The sequence below is a fragment of the Rhineura floridana genome, chromosome 2, assembly GCF_030035675.1.
Source record: "Rhineura floridana isolate rRhiFlo1 chromosome 2, rRhiFlo1.hap2, whole genome shotgun sequence".
Taxonomy (NCBI): Eukaryota; Metazoa; Chordata; class Lepidosauria; order Squamata; family Rhineuridae; genus Rhineura; species Rhineura floridana.
In genome coordinates, this window is record NC_084481.1 from 12,518,403 (window position 1) to 12,540,212 (window position 21,810).

A 21,810-nucleotide genomic window follows, 5' to 3' on the forward strand; every position below is an offset into this window, starting at 1 on the left:
TGCTCAGCTGTCCACAGCTGCACAAGCCACCCCCTTCCTTGTCCACAACTGCCAGCTGGGGGGCAACTGGGCTCCTTGGGAGCTTGCCCACGGCTGCCCAGGTGGCAGGGCACGTCACCCCTGAGCCACTCCCTGTGGGGGTGATCTTTAGCTGGCCTTTGACACCCAGGAGACACAAGCGGGGATTGGAACTCACAGACTCTGGATTCCCAGCCAGGCTCTCCTACCCACTGTGTTATAATGCTTTTGGAGCATTCACAATCAGTTCTCTCTCTCTCTCTCTCTCTCTCTCTCTCTCTCTCTCTCTCTCTCTCTCTCTCTCACACACACACACACACACACACACACACACACACACACACACACAGTGTCTCAGAAACCTGTAAAACTAGGCAGGCTAGTATTTTGATCTCCAAGTTACAGATGAAGGTCTGAGCCTGAGAGAATGATGGCCCATTTAAGGCCATTTATGGAATTCACAGATTGAGATTTAAACTGGGGTCTTCCTGGCTCACAACTTTTAACCACTTGTATCAGCTCCCATTCATAAGCCTGTAACTGTGCAAGCTCCTTTGTCCTATAGCTGTATACCCACATAGATTTTATTCAGGTTAAGGACAGAAAATGTACCAGCTTATGATATCTTTAATTGTAATTTTAAAAAAGCATTAATGGCAACAAATCATTTATGCTTAAGATAATAGCTATAAATGAGCTAGCTATGACTAAGACATTTCTCTGAGACATCATTTGAGGAAGGCTTCTTGGCGTGGGAAGACTCACCAAGACATAGTTTGATGCTGAATTAGCAGTATGTATAAAGCCCAGTATCTGAACAAACTGACGTCATTTACCTGCTGTAGGTCTGCCAGGGAATAAAGGTGGATCTGCTGAAGAAGATACTCTCTGGGGAAAATTCTTGAAGGAAAAAACAAACAATAAAAAGTGAGAATTTTTATAGTTTTCAGAGCACAAAGGCTTATTTGGAAATTTCCTGTAAGATACTGGGGGGAGGGGGGGGAGACACTGAATTCTTCATCCTCCATTGGAAAGGAAATCTCCCATCTATGACCCAGTTTTAAAAACTTTATTTAGATAGTCTGTATTACTTTCACTAACTTCATAGTATTTTGTATAGGCTATTTCCTTCTCCCATAGGAAGAATTAATACAGTAAATCTTTTGCAGCTGCAACTACAGCCTCTCATCTATGTTCATTATTTCTACACTTTTGTAAACTCCTTCTGCGTGCATTTCTCATTGGTGCAGCTGTCTTGCATATCACATCTTACATATTGTGGGCATATTGGAAAGTCACACTGCAATAGTACAACTTAGTATTTAGACATCAGTTTTTTTCTAATTAATCAAAACCACATATATTAATTCTTACAACATTCCTAAAGAGTGGCAAGCATTATCCTGAAAGAATACAGATGGAGTTAGACAGTGGTTGAGAAATAGAATGTTCTGTTTGTCTTTGGCTTTTTGATGGATAGGTTTTAAATGGTTTTAATTCTATAGACAGTTTAATTACATTTTAACAATAACTTTTTGTACGTTTTGGGGTGGGATATAAATGAATATAATAATAATAATAATAATAATAGTAATAATAGTAATAATAATAAATATCCAGTGTGTTCATGGCTAAGCTGAAATCTGAGTCAGGAATGTCAGGCTTTTAAACATATACCCAAACACTACTATGCTAGTAATGGATGAATAAATCTATTTCCGGTTTGTGTTATTTTCCTCCAGGATCACTCAAAAGTCGACTGCATCCTATTTCTGTGCATATACAAAAATGCACAATTAAAAATGAATGTAAATATGTGTTTTAAAACCTATTTTAGCTCAAAATACACACTTCCAGGAATTATGATATATTCCGAGCCAAGAGCTGTGATTACAACATCAAGGAAGTGTGAATACTGGTGGCTCCAACAATAAATGCACACCATCTTCCTAGAACCCTGTCATTCCTAGAGACTGTTTTGTTAGTAGAGAATATTAAAGATTTGTTTCCAGTCACAAAATTCCACAACTTTAAATGAAAAGCCAAATGACCCCATTTTAAATTTGGGAGTAATAGTGGCATCTTTAACAGATCTGTAGGTCTGTATTTGTCAACACGTATCCTGGTTCTGCTTCATCTTTGTTTATTTTCTTGACAAGTCATGGTCCACAAACGATGTTAATAATGTTAAACTGGTTAATATTAAACTTCGTTGTGGACATATGATTCATTTTTGGTTGTAAACTGCTACTCAGATATAAAGTTCATCCTGCATTTCCTGACTAGTGCAAAAATAAGTACAGTGTGTTACTAGCTAAAGAAAAATGCTCCAAACTGTATGATTTATTTTCAAGAGCAGTTATGACTAAATCTAGCAATCATACTCATGTATGGAGAGGCAGGCAAGAAGAAGATAGATTTTTTTGTTAATTGGCTTACCTTTTTTTTATTAAGGTGAGTATACTGATAATTTGGAGCCATGTAACTTACTTTCATCAATGTCATGCACTTTTGCAAATATTATTTAAACAAATGCATGTGCACATACACACAAACACACAGAAAGAGTGATGTTCTGGGTAAATCTGCTATGAAAGTTGGCCCTCAAAGTAGCAGCGTAAGCAGAGGTGTCAAAAAAAACAAACCCCAACATTTCGGTTCTGAGAGAAAGCACTCTTTCAATGATGGAACATGACAAATACATGTAGGAAACAACAAAGCACATGAGTGAGTAACAGTAAGAAAAGCACCCTTATTCCCATTTGAAACTGGGACAGGGAAGAAGCTTTAACAATATGGTCTGTCCGATTTTGTACTGTTTTTAAAAAATGAAACTCCTATTTACTGTAGAAACATGCCTTGTTCATTTGCAATGGTAGGAAACAAAATAGCTAAAACCTTCAGCTGACAATAGCCCTCCAAATGCATTAAGAAGGTCCTCTCATCACAATCAAAGAGAGCAGAGGGCACTCAGTGGCACTAAGATCATGTGCCTAATGGATAGAACCAGTTGCACCAAGGGGCTGAGTGTAATGTGAAAGGTAACATTATGAGTATGTGCAAGGTCAGATGGAGGTCAATTCAGACAGGACGTTTTAGCTCAATGCAATACTTTGTTTGAAGAAGCACTGGCAAACAGGATAATTTATTCACACTGAAAAATCAATTTAGATCTTGAAAAGGACAACATTGCAAAATGGTTTGGTTTAGAAGAAAAACAAGCACACTAAAATGATGCTCCTCCTTTGCTACCACCTTGGCACAGATTTTGAAACATTTTGAAAGGAACAAAGACAGACAGAAACAAACATCGCAACAGCAGGCAGCAGGCAGGCTGATCCTATAAAGTGGGGGCTGGGAGGGGCTGTTCCTCTGAGCTCCTTTGGGAAGAAGGAAGGAATATAAATTAAATAAATAAATAGTAAACATTGGTAGACGTGCACTGCAATCCTATACATATTTACTCAGTGGGACATATCCACAGGCAGCCTAAATGTGAAACTTCACTTGGAAGAAATATTTCCAGGAACATTGGAAGGCAACACCAATACACCAAGTACAATAATAAAAAGGAAAAATCCAATATGATACAAGCCAATAATTTTATGTATTTTATATGGTTTTCATTTTCATTTATGATGTGTATGTACTGGTCTGTGACTGAAATAAAATTTTAGTTACTGTACAAGTCAGTGCTTATTTAAGTGGTTCAAGACACCAGGATTGAGGATATTGGGTTTATTTAGGACAGGAATTGGGAACCTTTTTCTTTTGGCTGAGAGCCACATTACCGTAGGCCACATTCCAGTAGTGAGTGGGGCTAAACCCACAGCAACATACCCTTGAAATACACAGAGAGCTACTTCCCATAGACAACAATGTTCTTGGGAGCTGCCTTCTCATGCCACATCTCTCTCCCAGTTGCTCCTCATCTGTCTAAATCGGAGACATTTTGTTTCTGTCCACATCATAGCCATGGGTATACTGTGCATTGTACAGCTTGTTTTTTTTTGTAAAAAGGCACAGATTATCCAATTCTATGAGTGCTCAAGGCTCGCGAAGAAAGCAGGCAGGGCCCAATACACAAGTCCGAGCTGCTCTGTATTTCCATTGGGAGGAAGAGCAGGATACCAGGACGACAAAACAGCACACATCAGTCAACAACAAGGAGAGAGAATGCATGCCCTTGGACAGCTCCAAGGGGCCTTGCTAAGGCAGCTACAAAAGAAGTTGTCTCTGTAGGGAGCAAGAGTCAACTGAAGGCATATGTAGGCTGACAAGGCCTGAAGTGTGTAGGCTCTGGCTGGCTAAACAGCCTTCACCTTGTTTTGTAGCCTTTGGCGTCTGCAAGGCTTGGGCATTAAGTGCAGGGGACTCATCCTCTGAAACAGAAAATGGTGGTGATGGTGGCAGACGTTGCCCTCTGCATGGGAGGGTCCTGAACAAAGTACTTGTGGTTCTCTCCCCTAAGGAAGTAGCCTGAATCTCATCCACATTCAAATTCTCAGATGCACAGATTCTCAGATGTCCCTGGTCTGTTTCAGAAGATCAACATTCTTGGCCTTATCTGAACAGAATATATTTCCTGTTCCTTCTTATTAGGAAATGCCATAAATTTGGTATTTTCTGCCTACATTGTACTTGCGTTCTTTTTCAGGGGTGTTTAAATGGAAATGAAAAGTGAGTCAGGATAGCACAGAAAATCAGGCACCTCCTCTGATGCCACCTTCTCATTCTCAGGAAAAAAGCATTATATTGAGTAGTTGTAATGTTAAGTACAGCAAGTAGCACCTCAATATGTAATTGAAGCACAAGAAGAAAAAGAATGAGACTCCATTTTCCTGAATGTTGAAAACACGCTGTTTCTAGCTTCTGGGCTTCTAGTGGGTTTTTTAAAAAATGTACCTGCTTGCAGTGGCAAGGGACAAAAGGGCAGAGAAAGAAAGTCAGAACAGGCAAGAGGCAGATCAATTCCCACAGTGACCAATGAGATCATTCAGATTTTGAAATTCTGGACTTTCTGTGGGATTTTTTTTTTTAAAGCAGCACGTGTGCATGCTTGTTCAGAAAAGACTAATGGTTTGGTGATATGGCAAATACTTTGAATTCCAGACACATCCCACCATGATCTGTCCATTGGTGTGGACAGGAAATGGAGGGATTGAACCAAAGAAAGAAATGAAAAGATTATGGCATAAAAAGTCCACTGCAGTTCTGCAAGCACATAGGCTTTTGTGTATTGGATCAGGGAGGATTTGGAAACATTACAGCTAACCTGAGCAAGGAACCTGGCACTATGGGAAGCTTGCCATGCATTTCAATTTCTTTTCCACTGACAATTAGTTTGAAGCATAACAGTTGTGCAAGACAGAACGAGACATTTCATCCATCTTCACCTCTCAGCCTTATCATGTATGAATCTGCACAAACAAAAGGTTATCAGTTACGTTTCTACTGCAAACAGAACCATAGATAAGGTTTTGTTTTCTGCATTTAAGGCGAAGTTGCAGGGTTTGTACCTATGTTCCTTTGTTAGCAATAAATACTCTCTGAAGGCATTTAACAGACGGCTTGTCATCAGCTCAGAGTAATTTTTCTCCACTGAATTAAACACCCTGGCAGCTAGGCTAAAACAACTGCAAATAGACCTGCCTAAGTCCTGTGCTAAAAGCCAAAGTACAAAAGTGATAAGCACAGAGCAAATTCTGTAGTTCTCACTGCACCTCAAGGAAGTCAAGACAGGTGGGTACAAATCAAGCAACTGTTCTTATACCAACGAAGCATACATAAGAAAAAGATTCAAGTATGCATAAAAAAGTTGGTCAAATACCACAGTGAATAGCACTGCTCTTCATCTAACCACTTTTAGAAGTTTATACACATAGTAGATTGAAGCCTAGGCCAGACCTTTTTTAAAAAATCTAACAGTCCAATCCTATAGACTGGGTTGTCCTGCAGCAGTGTAAACTCTGATCTGTTTCAATGCCAGGCAACTAAGACACAGCGGTCCAGCTGTTCTCCCCCCTTGCCAGGCAAACTACTTACAAATGAAAAAGAGGCACAGCGGTGTGCTGATGAATTGCATCCTGGGATGATCAAAAGGCTGTTAAGATGCGGCTGCAGGAAGCTTCTTCCCAACCCCATCTGTGTAGCCTACTTGTTCCTGCTTTTTAAAAATCTGTATTTGTATTAAACATTTTGACCAAAAAAATCCAAATAACTTGAAGAAGTCTCCGCAAAGATGCAATGTCAGCAAAGTTAATCTAGAAAACTAAATAGCTATAACACAGAGGCTTATATAGATTTGGCTACTAATAATTCTGACGGCGATATCCAACTAACAGTCATGCGTACTCAGAAGTAAGTCCTACTGAATTAAATGAGGCTTTCTCCCAGGTAAGTGGGTTAGGATTGCAGCCTAAACCATACACAGAGTAGACCAAGTGACATTAATGGACTTAAGTGTGCTGATGTCGATAGGTATACTCTGAGTGTGACTAACACTTGAACTCACCTTGAACACCTAAACTCCCACTTTAGTTTGCCTCAACAATTTTCATCTACACCATCTGGATAACTATAGGTTTTTCTTTACCAGACATCAGAGGTTGTACTTCTCCTAATTAATTCCATTTTAAAAAACCAAACATTTTGACTTTCCAGTTGTCTCAGAGAAGCTAGAATAGAGGCGTTCCTGTCTGTTGCCAAAAAGGGCAAAGTTTCTGGTCTTTTCCAACCGGTTACATCAATACAAGAACAAAGCTTGTGTTGGTTTATTTTGTTCCGCAGCTGTCCTGACGTTAAAAAATGTGTTTTAATACTGTAGTAACCATAATATTGCACATTCTGCAATATTTTAATTCAGAATATAATGAATTGTTCAGAAACATCTATTAGCAATCTTGCTTATTCATATCTGAAAATAAAGCATGGGGCAGGAAATATTCAAATGGCTAACCTTTCATCTACTTTGCCACAGACGTAGTTGCTGTTTTTGCAGGTGCAGTTTTAAAGATTGCTGCAAGCACTTCCTAAAGTGATAAATGTATGTTGGACACGGGTAGAGCCAATTTTTCAAGCAATGCTTTCTTCAAGAGAAAACAATTTTGAATGTCAGTGGGATTTTTTTTTTAAAGGCAATCTCTCACAACAGAAAAAATAGACATTTGTCATTTTATAACGTTCACTGTTTTCTAATATCTTTTCCAAAGCATGACCAATGCCATTATCTCCTTTTTGGAGCTGCCAAAATGCAGCAATTTTATCAGGTTTCTTAGAAGGAACTCTTTATGTGATTCAAACTTGGCTTTTGGAAAGCTAGGGTACTTTAGCTCCACAACAAACACAGCATTTCTAGAGTCTCATGATTTGTAATGTAGCTCCCCCCCTTTGGAAATCCGGGATGACAGATTTCCATGAGCTGCTCCTGTGGAACATATGCACCTGAAAATACCTTATGCAATTTCACAGCATAGACAGTTGGTTCCCTGACATACCTGTGAGTTTGTGAAACTCCAGATTCTAATTTGGCAGTTCGTGGGTCTGTAAAAGCCAGCCAACTTGCCTATGTATGAAGTTTTTCTTGCATACGATAAATTCACCTGCCATGTACTACTAATTCATGTAACACATTTGTGCACATGTGTGGAGCAGGACATATTTGTGTGAGCCAGTCACCGTTTCTGAAACAGTAGCAGGAAAACCAGCCCTCTGTTTTTTCAGTGTGGAAGTCTGCATGCCTGCAGAGAGCACAATATTAAATATTAAAATGGCAATGCATTCATTAGGAATGTAAAAAAAAGGGGGGGGAGCCAACATTACCTCTCTACTCTGTGAGTCAAGAAGAAAGAATTTACTTTCAGGCATTCTTAATTTGTATCTGTGGAAGGGATGCTGAACTGCATGCATTTAGGGTCCTGATCCATGGGGAGGACTAAATGTGCTTACAACCCTCTTCAGGCCATCCTACTTAACATAGTACGGGTGGGGTCGGGAAGGGGGCAAGCCCCGCGCCCCCTCAACAGATACAAATTAAGAATGCCTTTGAAGAGACCTAGAATGTCCTGCCATTCCTTCCCTGAAATGTCATGCCTACTAAATCTACAATGCATGGCTGTATTATTTATTAACCATATCCCTAGTGGCATGATGGCTTTCTCTCTTCCTTGCCCTACAGCGGGGGTACGGAATCTTTTTCAGCCCAAGGGCCGCATTCCCTTCTGGGCAACCTTCCAGGGGCCACATGCCAGTAGCAGGGAAGGTCAGAGGGAAAAGTGGGCAACAAATGTAAAGTTGACCTTTACACAGAAGGCTAGCTTCCGGAAACACCTCCATCCAGGCAAACAAAAGGCATTATCCGCGTTCAGTGGTTAGGCCCATCTGTAACACTGTTCTGGCAACATGTTTTCAGCACAAACCCGGATACTGTGCAACAGTTCATTGCTCCTGACACTGCAGAGGCCTCCTCTCAAGTTTTGGCAATTCCGAAGGTATGATTTTCCGTAAGGAGCTCATATCGCTACACATCATTGTGGCAGCCAGAATGGAAATTGCTAAAAATTGGAAGGTGGTGGTAGGTTACATGATCCACGGATGGTTTGGGAGAACTTGGCATATCGCTTTGGCTGAGAAACCAACTCACCATTGCAAAGCAAACTTTATTCACAGAAACATGATTTCCTTTTCTCTTCGATGTAAACAAAACATCCTAGGGCTCCTTACCCTTGCCTAATATTTCTCATTATGGAATGATACTCTTACTTGATTTGCAGTGTTAATTGTGTTGAAATCTCCCATCATTCTTTAGACACCTGTGTCTCCCACTTGAACGCTGGTCAATAATGCAAATGTTGTAGCTCTAGTATTTGGTTTTATTTTATTGTTTATTACAGTAGGGCCCCGCTCATACAGAGGGTTATGTTCCAGACCCCTGCTGTAAAGCGAAAACCGCTGTAAAGCGGATCCCATTGACTTACATTAACCAAAATGGCGCCCGGAGGCAAAAAAACACCGTAAAAGCGGAACAAGTACTATAAAGCGGGGCCTTTCTACAATTCACAACCGCTGTACCTTTTGAAGCTACTACAAGGCAGACTATTTCTAGTGGTGGCTCCAGCAGCTGTCAAGGTGATCTGATGGCATCCTCTCTTTCGTACATGAAGCAGAATCATCCAGCTCCGCCCTTACTGCTGGCCAACACTCCTGCTTTGTTCCTACTGAGGCCACTGCAGTGTTGTGCCAGTTTTCCTGGAGGAACTGTTGAGAGAAAAGGCCCGTTGCAAATCAGACAGTGCTACCATGTGGCATATACCACTGGAACGGTGCACTGCTTCTAGATAAACTCTTACGTACTGTAGTAGGGGAAGCAAAGAGAAACAACCAGTTAATCACAGCTGACAAATGCTGTGGCCTCTCTAGGGTCAGATGTTACTGACTGTGATGGTGAATCAGGACTCACTCGACCTCAAGCTATCTACTTTTTTGCAAAGCACTGCTGCTTCTCAGAAATGGCCTCTGCGCTGTAATCACCTGAGCCTTTATTTAAATAGCCAACACAACAAGCATCCAGGAATCATCAAGAAAAACGATCAGTCTGCATTGGAATTTTTTTTTGTTCAAAGACAATACAGAAAACTCTAAGACATATTTCCATTGCCTGACATGTAAAATGAAAGCAGATAAATATATTCGGAAGTTAGAAAGAACAGCAATTTCAATACACAGTATTGGCAGCTATTTCCCCATGCTTTCAAAAACACCCTTGTACAGTTTAACACACAAGCATGGATAGTAATGAGAACTAGAAGGAAAACAGGAGCAGACTCTTCCCTTTCCCTCATAAGAAAGGCTATCCATTCTGTAAAAGCAACAGGGTGCCATCATGATTAATCAGTCTGCTCTTAGTTCTCTCTGGATTGCACTATTAACAGTTTTGTTTCAGCTTGTTTATATCATTCCGACAGAACTTCAAGATGGTGTTCTCAGCACTGCTGGTTATTCACATAAGGTGAAGAACAAGCAAGGGAAGGGATGTAATAATTGAACCAAAAAAATGAACTTTTATATTACCTCACATTCTTTAGAAATGGTAACGGCATTACAATATAAGGATGACAAAATGGTAAATAATATGGTGGAAAACGACTAGTTAGGATTTTGTTCAGAAGACAAAAAATTGGGAAGTGTGATTAAAATCTTGCATAAACGCATATACAACTATGAGGTAAAGGAAGAAACTCAGTAAGGCCCATAGGTCTGGAGAATACATCACGACGAAAGGGATGGGGGAAAAGGACAGTGTTGATCCTCATGGTGATAGTTATGGGGTCGGAGAGATCATGTTCAGAGAACTGTAGCAACCAAGAGGGCTTTATAGTCCAAGGTTAATTAGAGCTGACCTGACCACATGTGATAAACTTGAGCTATGTACTGTTACCCACACAGACACCTTTTATGGGTATTTTTATTTCACCCACAACCAGTCTTTTTAAAAACCTCTCTTCTCTTTACATTTCTCATCATGTCACCGTTTTACAGTGCACCCATGTGCCTACCGAGTCTTACCCCCAAAGAGCAATACTGTAATGGTAACTTCTTACTAACTTTGATAACCATTTGATATTTTTAGCTCTTCATATCCCCAAAAATCCACAACCTAACTTTATACTCCCTGTCTTCTCCACACTGTGTCCACTCGACTGCTTCTTCAGTCTCTAAGCCTCTTTTGTTTTGGCCCTTTGTAGCTGCCAATAGTTCTTATTTTCTCAGGTTTGCTTTTGTTCTTGGACTCCCCTGAATGCCTCTTCACAGCTTCCACTGAACCCTTTTCCATCACCTTTTCCCATCAGCTCTGGCTCTCCATCCTCAGCTAGTATCCTCACTCTCCCCCTGCCTTTGCCCCATGTCTTCCAGCCCTGTTGCTTTTCTCTCTTTGTTTCCTTTGATCTCGTTTCTTCTACTCTCTTCACTGACTTAGTGCAGCCCTCTCTGCCTCTTTATTTTAATCAGAACATTCTTTTTGCGTTGGTGTTAATCAAAAGCAGTAATTTCTTTCTCCGATGCCTTTTCTGAGCTGTACCCTCCATAAGCCATCCTGCCTTCACATTAATTGAAGGAGACACTATTGCCAGTATTACAAATGAAGGCTATCCAAAAAAGATAATGTTGCTTATGAATGTGTGTGCAACAGCAAGGCAATCATTTGCAAAACATTACACATGCCCTCCTCACAAAGTTGCAGGTTTTTTTTAAAAAGCTTCATTTAGTCTCTCTCTCTCTCTCTCTCTCTCTCTCTCTCTCACACACACACACACACACACACACCCCTCTTAAAACAAGAATGTGGTTACCAAATTCTAGCACCTTGCCGACATTAATGACTTTCCTTAGCTGTCCTTGATGTTATGAATCAAGGCACTGACATAGGTTATCTGAATTGTCAAGATCACCTCTCTTTCATTACTGGGATACAGATGACACTGCAAAAACAGTCAGGTATCTGTTGCTTTACAGCCTTTTCTTTCCCCCTCCACACCACGGCACAATTTAGGGAGGATAGGGAGGGGGATCAACTAGTTATGTAACAGCAAATTCTGTCCCATGCATGAAACATTCTGGCACACTACAGTATGCCTGAGAGTCAGGTACAACTGCAGGGAGGGGCTTGTTTGGTTCTCAGCTATTTCCACTGAATCCTATGAAACAGAGGAAACATACACAGTCCCTGGATTTGGTGGGTGGGTACGAATAGGAGCTTTCCTTCCCTCCTTCTTAGGGCTTGGAAGCCATGTTCAGTATAGACAGGATGAAGTGGAAAAGGCAGGGCACCATTTCAGCAGCAGGCCTGACCTTGTTCCTTGCTCTGCCTGAGGCATTGACTCCAGTGATGGATGGGAGGGAGTCTGGGGAAGGAAACATAGGGCAGTAGGTGACTCTAAGCCACAGAACCTTATCCCAGCAATTCCCCTGGGATACTAAGAACTATTGTTGGATATTCTAGAGGTGAACAGAGAAATGCCTCTGCCAATGCAAAAACTTTAATTGAGTGGGAGCAATTCTAGCAGTATTATTATTAGTAATAGTAGTAGTATTAGAATTTATTAAAAAATCACCCATCACCCAGAAGTTCCAGGGCAAGCTACAATAATTTTAAATCACTAGTTTTATTTTAAAACACTAGTAGCTCCAGTCCAAAGAATATTAGTGTTAAAGGTCTCAAAGTGTAGCACTTTGGCATAGTTCAGTGTTAGAGCACAAGCTCTGCATGAAGAAGGTCCCAGGATCAATCCCCAGTATCTAGAGTTAAAAAGGATCTCAGGCAGGTCAGGGAAAGTCTCTGATCCTGAAGAATTACGGCAAGTCACAACAGACAATGTGAGATTAGATGGATTAATGATGTGACACATGGAGTCAGCTTCACATGTTTTGTATATAACTTGTTCCAAACTCTGCATGTTATATTGCTCTCTAATTCACATGCAGTGGCCACATACGTTTATATCTGCTGTGTAATTTAAGATCACTCCTCCTGTGGGGCTGTCAGTTTGATGAGCCATTCTCTTCCTAATAACCCTAAATGTACTGATGAACCAAAGTTCTTTTAAGACAGTGGACCATCCAGTTGCATTGAAAGTATCCAGTTACAACTGGTAGGCAGATACACAATGGGCAGCACTTTAATTGCTGGGTCATGGGAACCAAGAAGAGGAAGTGAAAGATAGACACACAGGGGAAGAGAGCCCTGAGGAAGCTTGTTCTTGCCTGATACCCCTTCTTCCTACCTCCTTCGTAGGTCTTCAGCCACTGCTGCTCTGCAGCTGAATAAATAGGCTCGGAGGGATTTCAGCTGCTGTCTCAGACGGACCACAGTTGCCAGTGGCTCCACATGTCTATACAGCATTGGGTTTTCCTGCTGGATGTCAATCAGGGGCTCTTCATACACATACTCTAGGAACTCTTTGGCTTGCTTCGATACCTAAAAAGGGGGAAAAGCCATTAAGCTTAGTTCATCTTCTAACAAAACCTCTAAATGCTTGCAGGCTATCAATACTCTCTCCTCAGTAGTATTATTCTAGTTACACTTAAGTGTTTTGAAGATGTAATATAACCTAATTTATCCAAATGGCTTAAGGGCAATCTTTATGCATCTGCATTATTGGATGCTTGGATAACACTTGGAATGCTTTTTGGATGCTTGAAGTGTTTATTCAATATACCGTTATGAAGACATAGAAGCTACAGGGGTGATACAAACTGAATTCAGATAAATGAGATATTCAAATAAGCAATATTCAATTACTGGAAGCTTTTACAGAACATGCTGATCATACACACATGTGTGCATATGAATAGCAGATTCTGTAGAACCTAATCTAAACCCATTGACAAAGAATGGATAAAGTATGTGCTTGATCAGTGTCCTGAGAACTGTATACTGTTTTTGTACTAGACAGGCATTTGGGCTGGAGAGCTGTTTTCATTCAGCTCGTGTCTGTCCTGTGTTACTAGTATTCAACAACTGCTTATAAATAGGTTTGTGTTCCAGCCTCAAAACTACCGAACTAGGAAGAAGACTTGTCTCAAGTCGAAAAGCGTCTGGCAAATCATTTGATATATGTGGTGTATTTTATCTTTGCATTTTATACTTCTGTATTAGCATACCTTTGTAATTTATTGCTGTGTTGTCATTGGGAGTGCATGTACATCTTGTCAGCATAGCAAGCAGTTTACATCACAATTTGTGGCAGTAAATTGCATGCACATTAGAAATTTGTCATTATTGTGCATTCTGCTGGCTATCAGCCATAGACCATATGTTCCACTATTTATTTCTGCCACTATTTATTTCTGCATATTTTTCAGAATATATCATGTTTTATTAGACTTTGACTTTATATGCTCACCAGCCTCAAAACTACCCAAACAACTAAGGTAGACTGCAACTGAGGAAGATTACTTTTATTAGCACCTTGCCCAACCTGCAAGCTCAGGCCAGATAATTTTTCTTATTTCATTCAGTTTCATAATGATCCTGCAAAAAAAGTTACTGTTATTTCATAGGCTTAGGTATTGAAAGACCATTCACCTTATTAAGACATGCAAGTGCTCCTCACAGTGCATTCCACTGGGCATAGAGGTGTGAAAGAAGTAATACATGAACCTGTGCAACCTACACCGACAGGCATCACTACCTGAAAGCAACTTGTACATGTGGCAGATTAAAAAAAAGCGGAGGGCACTGTACTTATGTGAATCGCTACTAGGAAGCAACACCTGCAATGCTGGCTGCAGGATTTTGGGGGCCTCAAACGAATCCTTGAACATGAAAAAGATGGGAAATGCAAGCAAGAATTCTCTTAGGCTGCACCTAATCTTCTCTCATACTTTGTGTACAGAGGAAATGGAACCAGTGCTAGAGAAGTGGGCCTCTGCTGGGCTTAAGGTCTGGACAAATGCCCAACTTTCCACCCTGTATGCGTATCTATGCTAGGTCACATACACGGAGAGTATTGGTACATGCAAACCAGGCTAGAAGCTGTGAATGGGCAAAGTCATACAGTAAGTTTCATGACTGAGCTTGAACTTGAATTCAATTCTCCCAAGTCCACAATGCTGCTGGGCCACGCTGGACGTGGAAGCCATCACTAGAATGTTTATAGTAAACCCCGAATGCCATTCACTCCCTGACCCCTTTGGAAGCTATCTATTGCACAGCTTCACTTTGAATCAAATTGGGTCTCTGGTGGATCAAAAAGGGAAGAAATGTTATTACTTTAAAGTCCTGATTAATAGGAGAACTGAACCAAATGTAAACATCTTGCATAATAATTTAAACATAAAATACTGACCAAAAGCTTACATATGACATCAATTGCACAAATGCACATTTTGAAACAAGGTGAGACTATAAAACAAATTTAATGTTAGGGTTCTCCAGATGGCTAAGATCAATAAGCTCCAATAAATACCTAATCTGTTTGTCACCTGTTACTGAAAGAGAGAGAGAGAGAGAAAACCTATTGAAGTCTTTCTGGACAATGCTGATTTGCAGGGATCAATTAATACTAAAAGTATGAAGCAATTATTTAAAGACCAATAATGGCATTTAGAAAAAACAACACTGTAGAAATAAACTATTAGAAGTTCACAAATCAGAAAAAAAAATCTTGCAGTTTAAGAACATGCCTATAGCCAACAGATATTTCTATCAAACTTTTAAAAGCAGGGAAATTGGGCAGTTATAGTGAATGCACCAGGGGGGCAGGAGACCTGACCTCCTCTCTGAGATATTGTACTGCCCTACAAATTTGTAAAAATGCAAACACAAATTGGGTTGGTCTTTCACAGTCCAATCAATTTTCCACCCAAATTTAAACCAAAGCTGTCCCTGGCCACATCCACACTAGATATTTATTCCACTTTAAACACTCATGGCTTTCCCCAAAGAATCCTGGGAATTGTAGTTTGTGAAAGGTGCAGAGAGTTGTTAGGAGATACCCTATTCCCCTCACAGAGCTACAAACATTAGAATTCTCTGGGAAGAAGGGCTGACTGTTAAACCATTCTGGCCACTGAAGCTCTGTCAGGAGAATAGGATTCTCCTAACAACTCTCAGCATCCTTCACAAACTACAGTTCCCAGGATTCTTTGGGGGAAGCCATGACTGTTTAAAGCAGAATAAATGTCTGGAGTGGGTGTGGTCCCCTAAACCAAACAACCGTTAGTCTGCTTTTACAACACTGACAGTTGGTTCTTACTGAGCATGCCTGCACTATCAAAGACTCTAATGCTAATTTTCTTAAATTAATTAAAAATCAGCCATGCCTTTTTTAAAAACTTTTAAACTGCAGAAGAAGAAGGTCAGAGTATGGGGCAAGATCAGGAATAGGATTACAAGTACTCTGTGAACATGGCTGATTTTTAATTAATTTCAACAAATTATGAGGCCACTGACAGAAAAAAGTCCAACAGGGGTCTGGATTGTTTTACTCGTGTTTCAGACTTTAACGTCTGGATTCTCTATGAGTGTTTTGTATATCACCATGAAAACTTACAGCAAGTGTTCTGAGTTCAGGGCTATACATTTTGTAAGATTTTGTTTTAAGATTAGCTTATGGGAAGCAGCAGAAGAGCATGGGGGGGTATTTTCAATTTAAATAGTGGACTGTGAAAAATCCATGCTTGCTATAGTATATAGCCATTCTCGTGGCTGCATAATAAAGTATTATCTGGAGAATGGAAAGGGTAAGTGTGCATGTTATTATACAATGGTATAGCAATGGTACAGTATCCCATGGAATGAAATATAACTTACCAGAAGATAAATGCTGGTATTGCTTTAAAAGCAAAGAGGATTTTTCCACATATTGTAAGTGAACAAGCAAGAAGAATGTGGGAAATGATTAAGGACATTGTACATGAAATATTTAAAATTAAATTAAAACCAGAACCAAAACTTTATTTGCTGAATTTTGTTAAATATATTAAACCTTGAAGTATTCAAGTACCAGTCCTATATATATCAAATGAGGCCAATATGACATTTATTAAAATTTGGAAATGTAAAACAAGAGACAAAAAACCCAGTGGGTAAACAAGGTCTAGGGGTTATTATCACTGGTTAAATGAACTGCTTATCAAAAGGAAGATGGTAAATATAAATGATTTTGAGAAACCTGGGGGCTTGTGATAGAATATTAATGCTGATTATTTAAATCTTTTAAATCTAACACAAACATACTGCTATATAATTGATTTTACAAATTAATGAAATGTGCTGTTTAGTGTGTATTATGATTATCAGATTGAGAAAAGGTGCTTGTAAGTGAATTAATGCCTAAAAGTGAACAGTTATGTTCTCTGTAGAGTATGCATGTTATAAATGTAGTTAAGTTATGTTTTGTATATCTTTTTTATCTATGAAGTGTGAATGCAACATTATTAATAAACTCAGTCACAAACAAGCAAAGATAGCAGCTGCCAATTATGATCAGACACTTGTGTGTACACGTACATCTCCATATTACCAAATTCTTCCAGCTCATGTGAGAGCCAGTATAGTGTAGCAGTGGGCATTTTGGCCTAGGGCCCACATAGACACAAAACTGACTGGAGACTCTCTCTCAGCCATGCCTATCTCTAATGCTTGTTGGGAGAAGAAAATTGGGGCAGGGAAGCATGCATGCTACGCTGAGTTCCTTGGGGGAAGAGGGGAATTAAGCACGAGCTCTTCACATTCAGCAATGTTTATCATCACAACTTCCCTATCAGGCAAATAATCATCTTACAAGGAAACCAGAGTCCAAGATCTACAAAGGTCTCCACAAAGCACTTTATGTTAAAAACCTTACTTTATTTCCTCAGGGATCAGTAATTTGCTGGAACAAATAGCCACACAGGCAGCTGCACAGTATCTATTTGGGTTGTACAAAGCAACAGGGGAAGCTGCATTTCAATCAAGTGGTGATCCACCAGTCCAAATGCAGCCTACCAGTCAGATATTTTGGCTTGTTAGGTGCTTGATAACCCCACTTCCTGTTTCTTTGCCATTCCGGGGCAGATAGCAAAAATAGAACTTGTAGCCCACCTTAGAGGGGTAGACTGAGTTTGCCCTGGTGGGTCACAAGGTGGCGCAGGTCTGAACTGCAGTTTCATAGTCCCAATGCACTTGATCTTACCCGATAAAAACTCAGCCAGGACTTGTCTGTGCCTTTTCCCAGTAGTAAATGTACACAATGCGAAAGATTTTATTATTATTATTATTATTGTTGTTGTTGTTGTTGTTGTTGTTGTTGTTGTTGTTGTTGTTTATTTCTACCCCGCCTTTTGGCCAAAAGGCCCTCAAGGCGGCTTACAAAAAACATAAATATAAAATACATCAATAAAAACAATACAATTTACAATTTACAATAAGCAATACATAAATGTCAGGATGCAGGATGGGGGCCCTGAAGTTTCAGACGATGAGGAGAGGGAGGGGGTCATTTGGCCAGAGTCGTGTGAAGGAGAAGCAGAAGAGAGGGAGGGAATCTCAGAGATAGAACTGTCTGGGAGCGAGAACCTTGAATGTCCAACAGACACAGATTCTTGCCGAGAGCTTTCCACGCCTCCTCCCCCTCCGAGCTTGGAAGAGCTGGAGAAGGAGGGAGGGCAAGGAGGAATCCAACCCCCTCCTGATCCAGGGAAAAGCAAGGAGAAACAGCCAGATGGTTTAAGCATTGCCCCCCCGCTTTCCCCCATACCTGAGTCAGATTTCTCAGAAGGGGAGGGGGCGATGGCACCCCCTTCACCACATACAAGGAGGCGGCAAAAGAAGGGGGAGAGGCGGGGTGTGGATGAGGGCACTTTGAGGCAGAGTGAGAGAATTCGCGCTCGCTTGCACCCTTCTTAAGGGACAGTGGGAGTAGTGGTTCCTTGTTCTGTCAACTCTCTTCTATGTCACAGGTTATGTTTAGTAGTTAAAGTTCATGAGACGATGTAGTCTTTGTCTGGATATTACTTTAATAAAAACTGATTTGCTTTCACCAATTGGTCTGGTTCCTGAGCTTCAACCTGGACACGACAATAAATAAATAAATGTGGGTGAGAAGAAGGATGGGCACAGGAGAAGTCCAAAGGAATGGATCTTGAGGGGAAAGACCTGGAGGAGAGATCCTTTCCACCATGACGACTGAGATGATGAATTAGCGACACCATGCTACTCAGAGTGGATTTTAGTCCAGTCACCACCGACTGCCCCAACCCAGATCATCAAATGGCACCAGTCTCTTTGCTCTGGGCTTGCTCCTCTGTGGCTGTGGAGGCAGCTGCTGCAGCTTCCCCTCCGCCTCCTGCGCCTCCTCCTGCTCCACTGGTGGTGGAGGTGGGTTGGGTGGGCCCAGCGTGGGACTTGAGGGCCTCACAGAACTGCTCGAGGCTGACAGCATGCTCCCTGTGGCTCAGGCAGGCCTCCAGCCAGCACATCAGGGTGGCGTGGTCCCGGGAGAGGAGTGGGGAGGAGAGAGGAGTGCCAGCGGAGCCTCGTGCAGGCAGGCCACCTCCTCTTCCTGCAGCCGGTGGTGCCAGTGCCGACGTCGGTGAGGAAAGTGCTGCGGGGCCGGAGGAGGAAGGCAAGGCCGACGACGCCTCCATGGCACCCGACGGAGGAGCCTCGCCAGTGGCGGTGCTGCCACTACTCCAGGCAGCTCCTTCACCGCTTTCCTGGGTGTTTACACCCAGATGTGTCACACACCATAAAAAGTCAGATATTATTTTGCAAAATGAGTCTGAAGATCTTGTGAATATACTCATACTGCCTTTATAACATTACTATTTTAAAATATTCAATTACATTATGCTTGAGAAGGATTTATTATATGTATGGGGTGTATGACTGGATTCTTGGAACGTGAGCTCTACAAGGTTACCCCAGAGTAAGAAAACAGGTTGCTGATGGCTGGAAACAGGGTTTTGTTTATTAACAACATTCCTTGGAAGAAGAAATGTCATATCTCAGGAGAAATGCACCCATTTGCCTAGAGGCACCCTGATAAGGTCAGAAAAGATGACCTTTCATCTCAGAATCCTTGCAACCAAAGAAATGTCTATGTCAGTCCACTTGTCATATAGTAAGAGATTTGAGCAAATATAAGAACTATGAAGACAGAAACACTTTTGGACAAAGACCTCTGCAGCACCCCAAGGAACAGCGTGAAGGAAAAAGAAACAAAATGCAGAGTTATAAGATGGAGGATACTTGGCTCAGCAACATTACATGCGAGAAGGATCTTGGGATTGTTGTTGACCACAAGCTGAATATGAGTCAACAGTGTGATGTGGCTGCAAATAAGGCAAATGCTATTTAGGCTGTATTAACAGAAGTATAGTTTCCAAATTATATGAAGTATCTATTCGGCACTGGTTCAGCCTTAACTTGAGTACTGCATCCAGTTCTGGACACCACATTTTAAGAAGAATGCAAACAAACTGGAATGGGTTCAGAGGAGGGCTATAAGGATGATCAGGGGACTAGAAACAAAGCCCTATGAGGAGAGACTGAAAGAACTGGGCATGTTTAGCCTGGAGAAGAGAAGACTGAGGGGAGATATGATAGCACTTTTCAAGTACTTGAAAGGTTGCCAAGCAGAGGGTCAGGATCTCTTCTTGATTGTCCTAGAGTGCAGGACACAGAATAATGGGCTCAACTTACAGGAAGCCAGATTTTAACTGAATATCAGGAAAAACTTCCTGTTAGAGCGAGACGACAATGGAACCAATTACCTAGGGAGGTGCTGGGCTCTCCAACACTGGAGGCATTCAAAAGGCAGATGGACAGCCACCTGTCGGGTATGCTTTAACTTGGATTCCTGCATTGAGCAGGGGGTTGGACTCGATAGGCCCCTTCCAACTCTACTATTCTATGATTCTATGATTCTAAGCTTCCATGATCACCCCACTCCATACATGTCTCTGTGTTACTAGACTAGCCATTTAGTTAGCTATAGCAACCTATCTTTGATAACTTTCCTCTTTCAACAAGCCTTTTAAGTTGAGACCTATCCCAGTCTGCATCTGTGTCAGAATTGTTTAATATGTTTTTAATAATGTTTTTAACCCTTTCTTAAAGTTGTTTTTTAAAATGTTTTTAATGCTGTCTTGTTTTAATGTTTTTTAAATAAGAACAAGAGGTAAGTGCTCTCATCTGCCCCATTTGACTCATTCTCTCCTTCAGAGATTAAGCAGTGCCAAAGTTTCCAAGATAATTTGTAGAGCCGCAGATGTTTGAAACTAAAAAGCATGCAATAAGGTCTGAAATCCTACCAGATCTCTATGAGGCTTAATTGGGAATGTGTTGTGCACAGTGATGTTTTGGTGTGAAAACAGAAAAAGCCACAATTAGTAAACAAGCTTCTGGCTGTCAAAGTTGGTCAGTGTTGCCCATTTGATAACAAGTAGACATCAACCCCTATTTTGGTTGTGGTACCCTGATGACACTCTATTCAAAGTTCTTTCATATTTTTTCCATCATGTAACAATATCTAATTAAGCTATCATGCACTTATGACAAGTCTAAGTGACAGCTGAAGCATTAACACTGAAAGAACAGAAGAGTCTATTCACCCAACTAGTGCTTGGCCAAAGTAGTATTTGGCCCAGACATTTGGGGGGGGGGGAAGAAGAATCTCAAAAGTTCTGCATGGGGGTGGGCTTGCCTTTAAAGACAAGGTGCCTAAGGATTTATCCTTCCCCCTCCCCTTCCACAGGGAAAAAAAGCTTTGCTACCAGTTCAAGTGGTGACTGGGCAGCATTCCCTTCTCATTTGGGGCAGAATGCCTCATGGGAACAATGCTATGTCATGAGGCAGCACTGATCCCAGGGGTATTGGGGGGTCCTACTTAGGACACCTCTTTAGAACAGTATTCATCACTGAGGGTAGGAGAAGAGGTTCCTGATGCTGTGATCATGCATTCACTTTCTACCTTGTATTTTGAAGTGTCCCAGTTATGAACCAGCCGAGCAGGAATGAGAAAGTGGTCGTCCACATGGCAGACGCTGCAGTAGTACCACCCACTGTAGCTGCACACTTTGGCTTTGCCACTGGAAAGGCCTATGGAGCACTGACAGCCTGCCAAGAGAGGAAAAAAAGATAAGACTGCTGTAAATAAAATAAAATAAAAATAAAGCAGGCTTCTTAACCGCACTGAAAAGAAAGCCCTAAAACTGCATTTAGCTGTCTTTAAGTAACAAAGTGTTCACAGAATATACATTTCCCTTCCAAAACAGAACAGTTACAGCTTTAAGTAACTGTGTTGGAAT

General features: G+C 41.1%; 1 protein-coding gene across 5 annotated transcripts in view; it reads right to left on the bottom strand.

The window, feature by feature from the left end:
- Positions 1-21,810, bottom strand: part of PLEKHM3 (pleckstrin homology domain containing M3) — a 102,189-nt gene that overhangs the window by 41,353 nt on the left and 39,026 nt on the right. For 4 of the 5 annotated variants that reach the window (XM_061607820.1, XM_061607818.1, XM_061607819.1 and 1 more), the window contains 3 exons: positions 21,474-21,619; positions 12,798-12,991; positions 855-918 (listed from right to left, as the gene is read on the bottom strand). In XM_061607820.1, the coding sequence (XP_061463804.1) occupies positions 855-918; positions 12,798-12,991; positions 21,474-21,619 (404 nt within the window). Of the gene's footprint in view, positions 1-854; positions 919-9,169; positions 9,274-12,797; positions 12,992-21,473; positions 21,620-21,810 lie in introns of those variants that run through there. The other variant, XM_061607822.1, reaches the window with a different exon arrangement.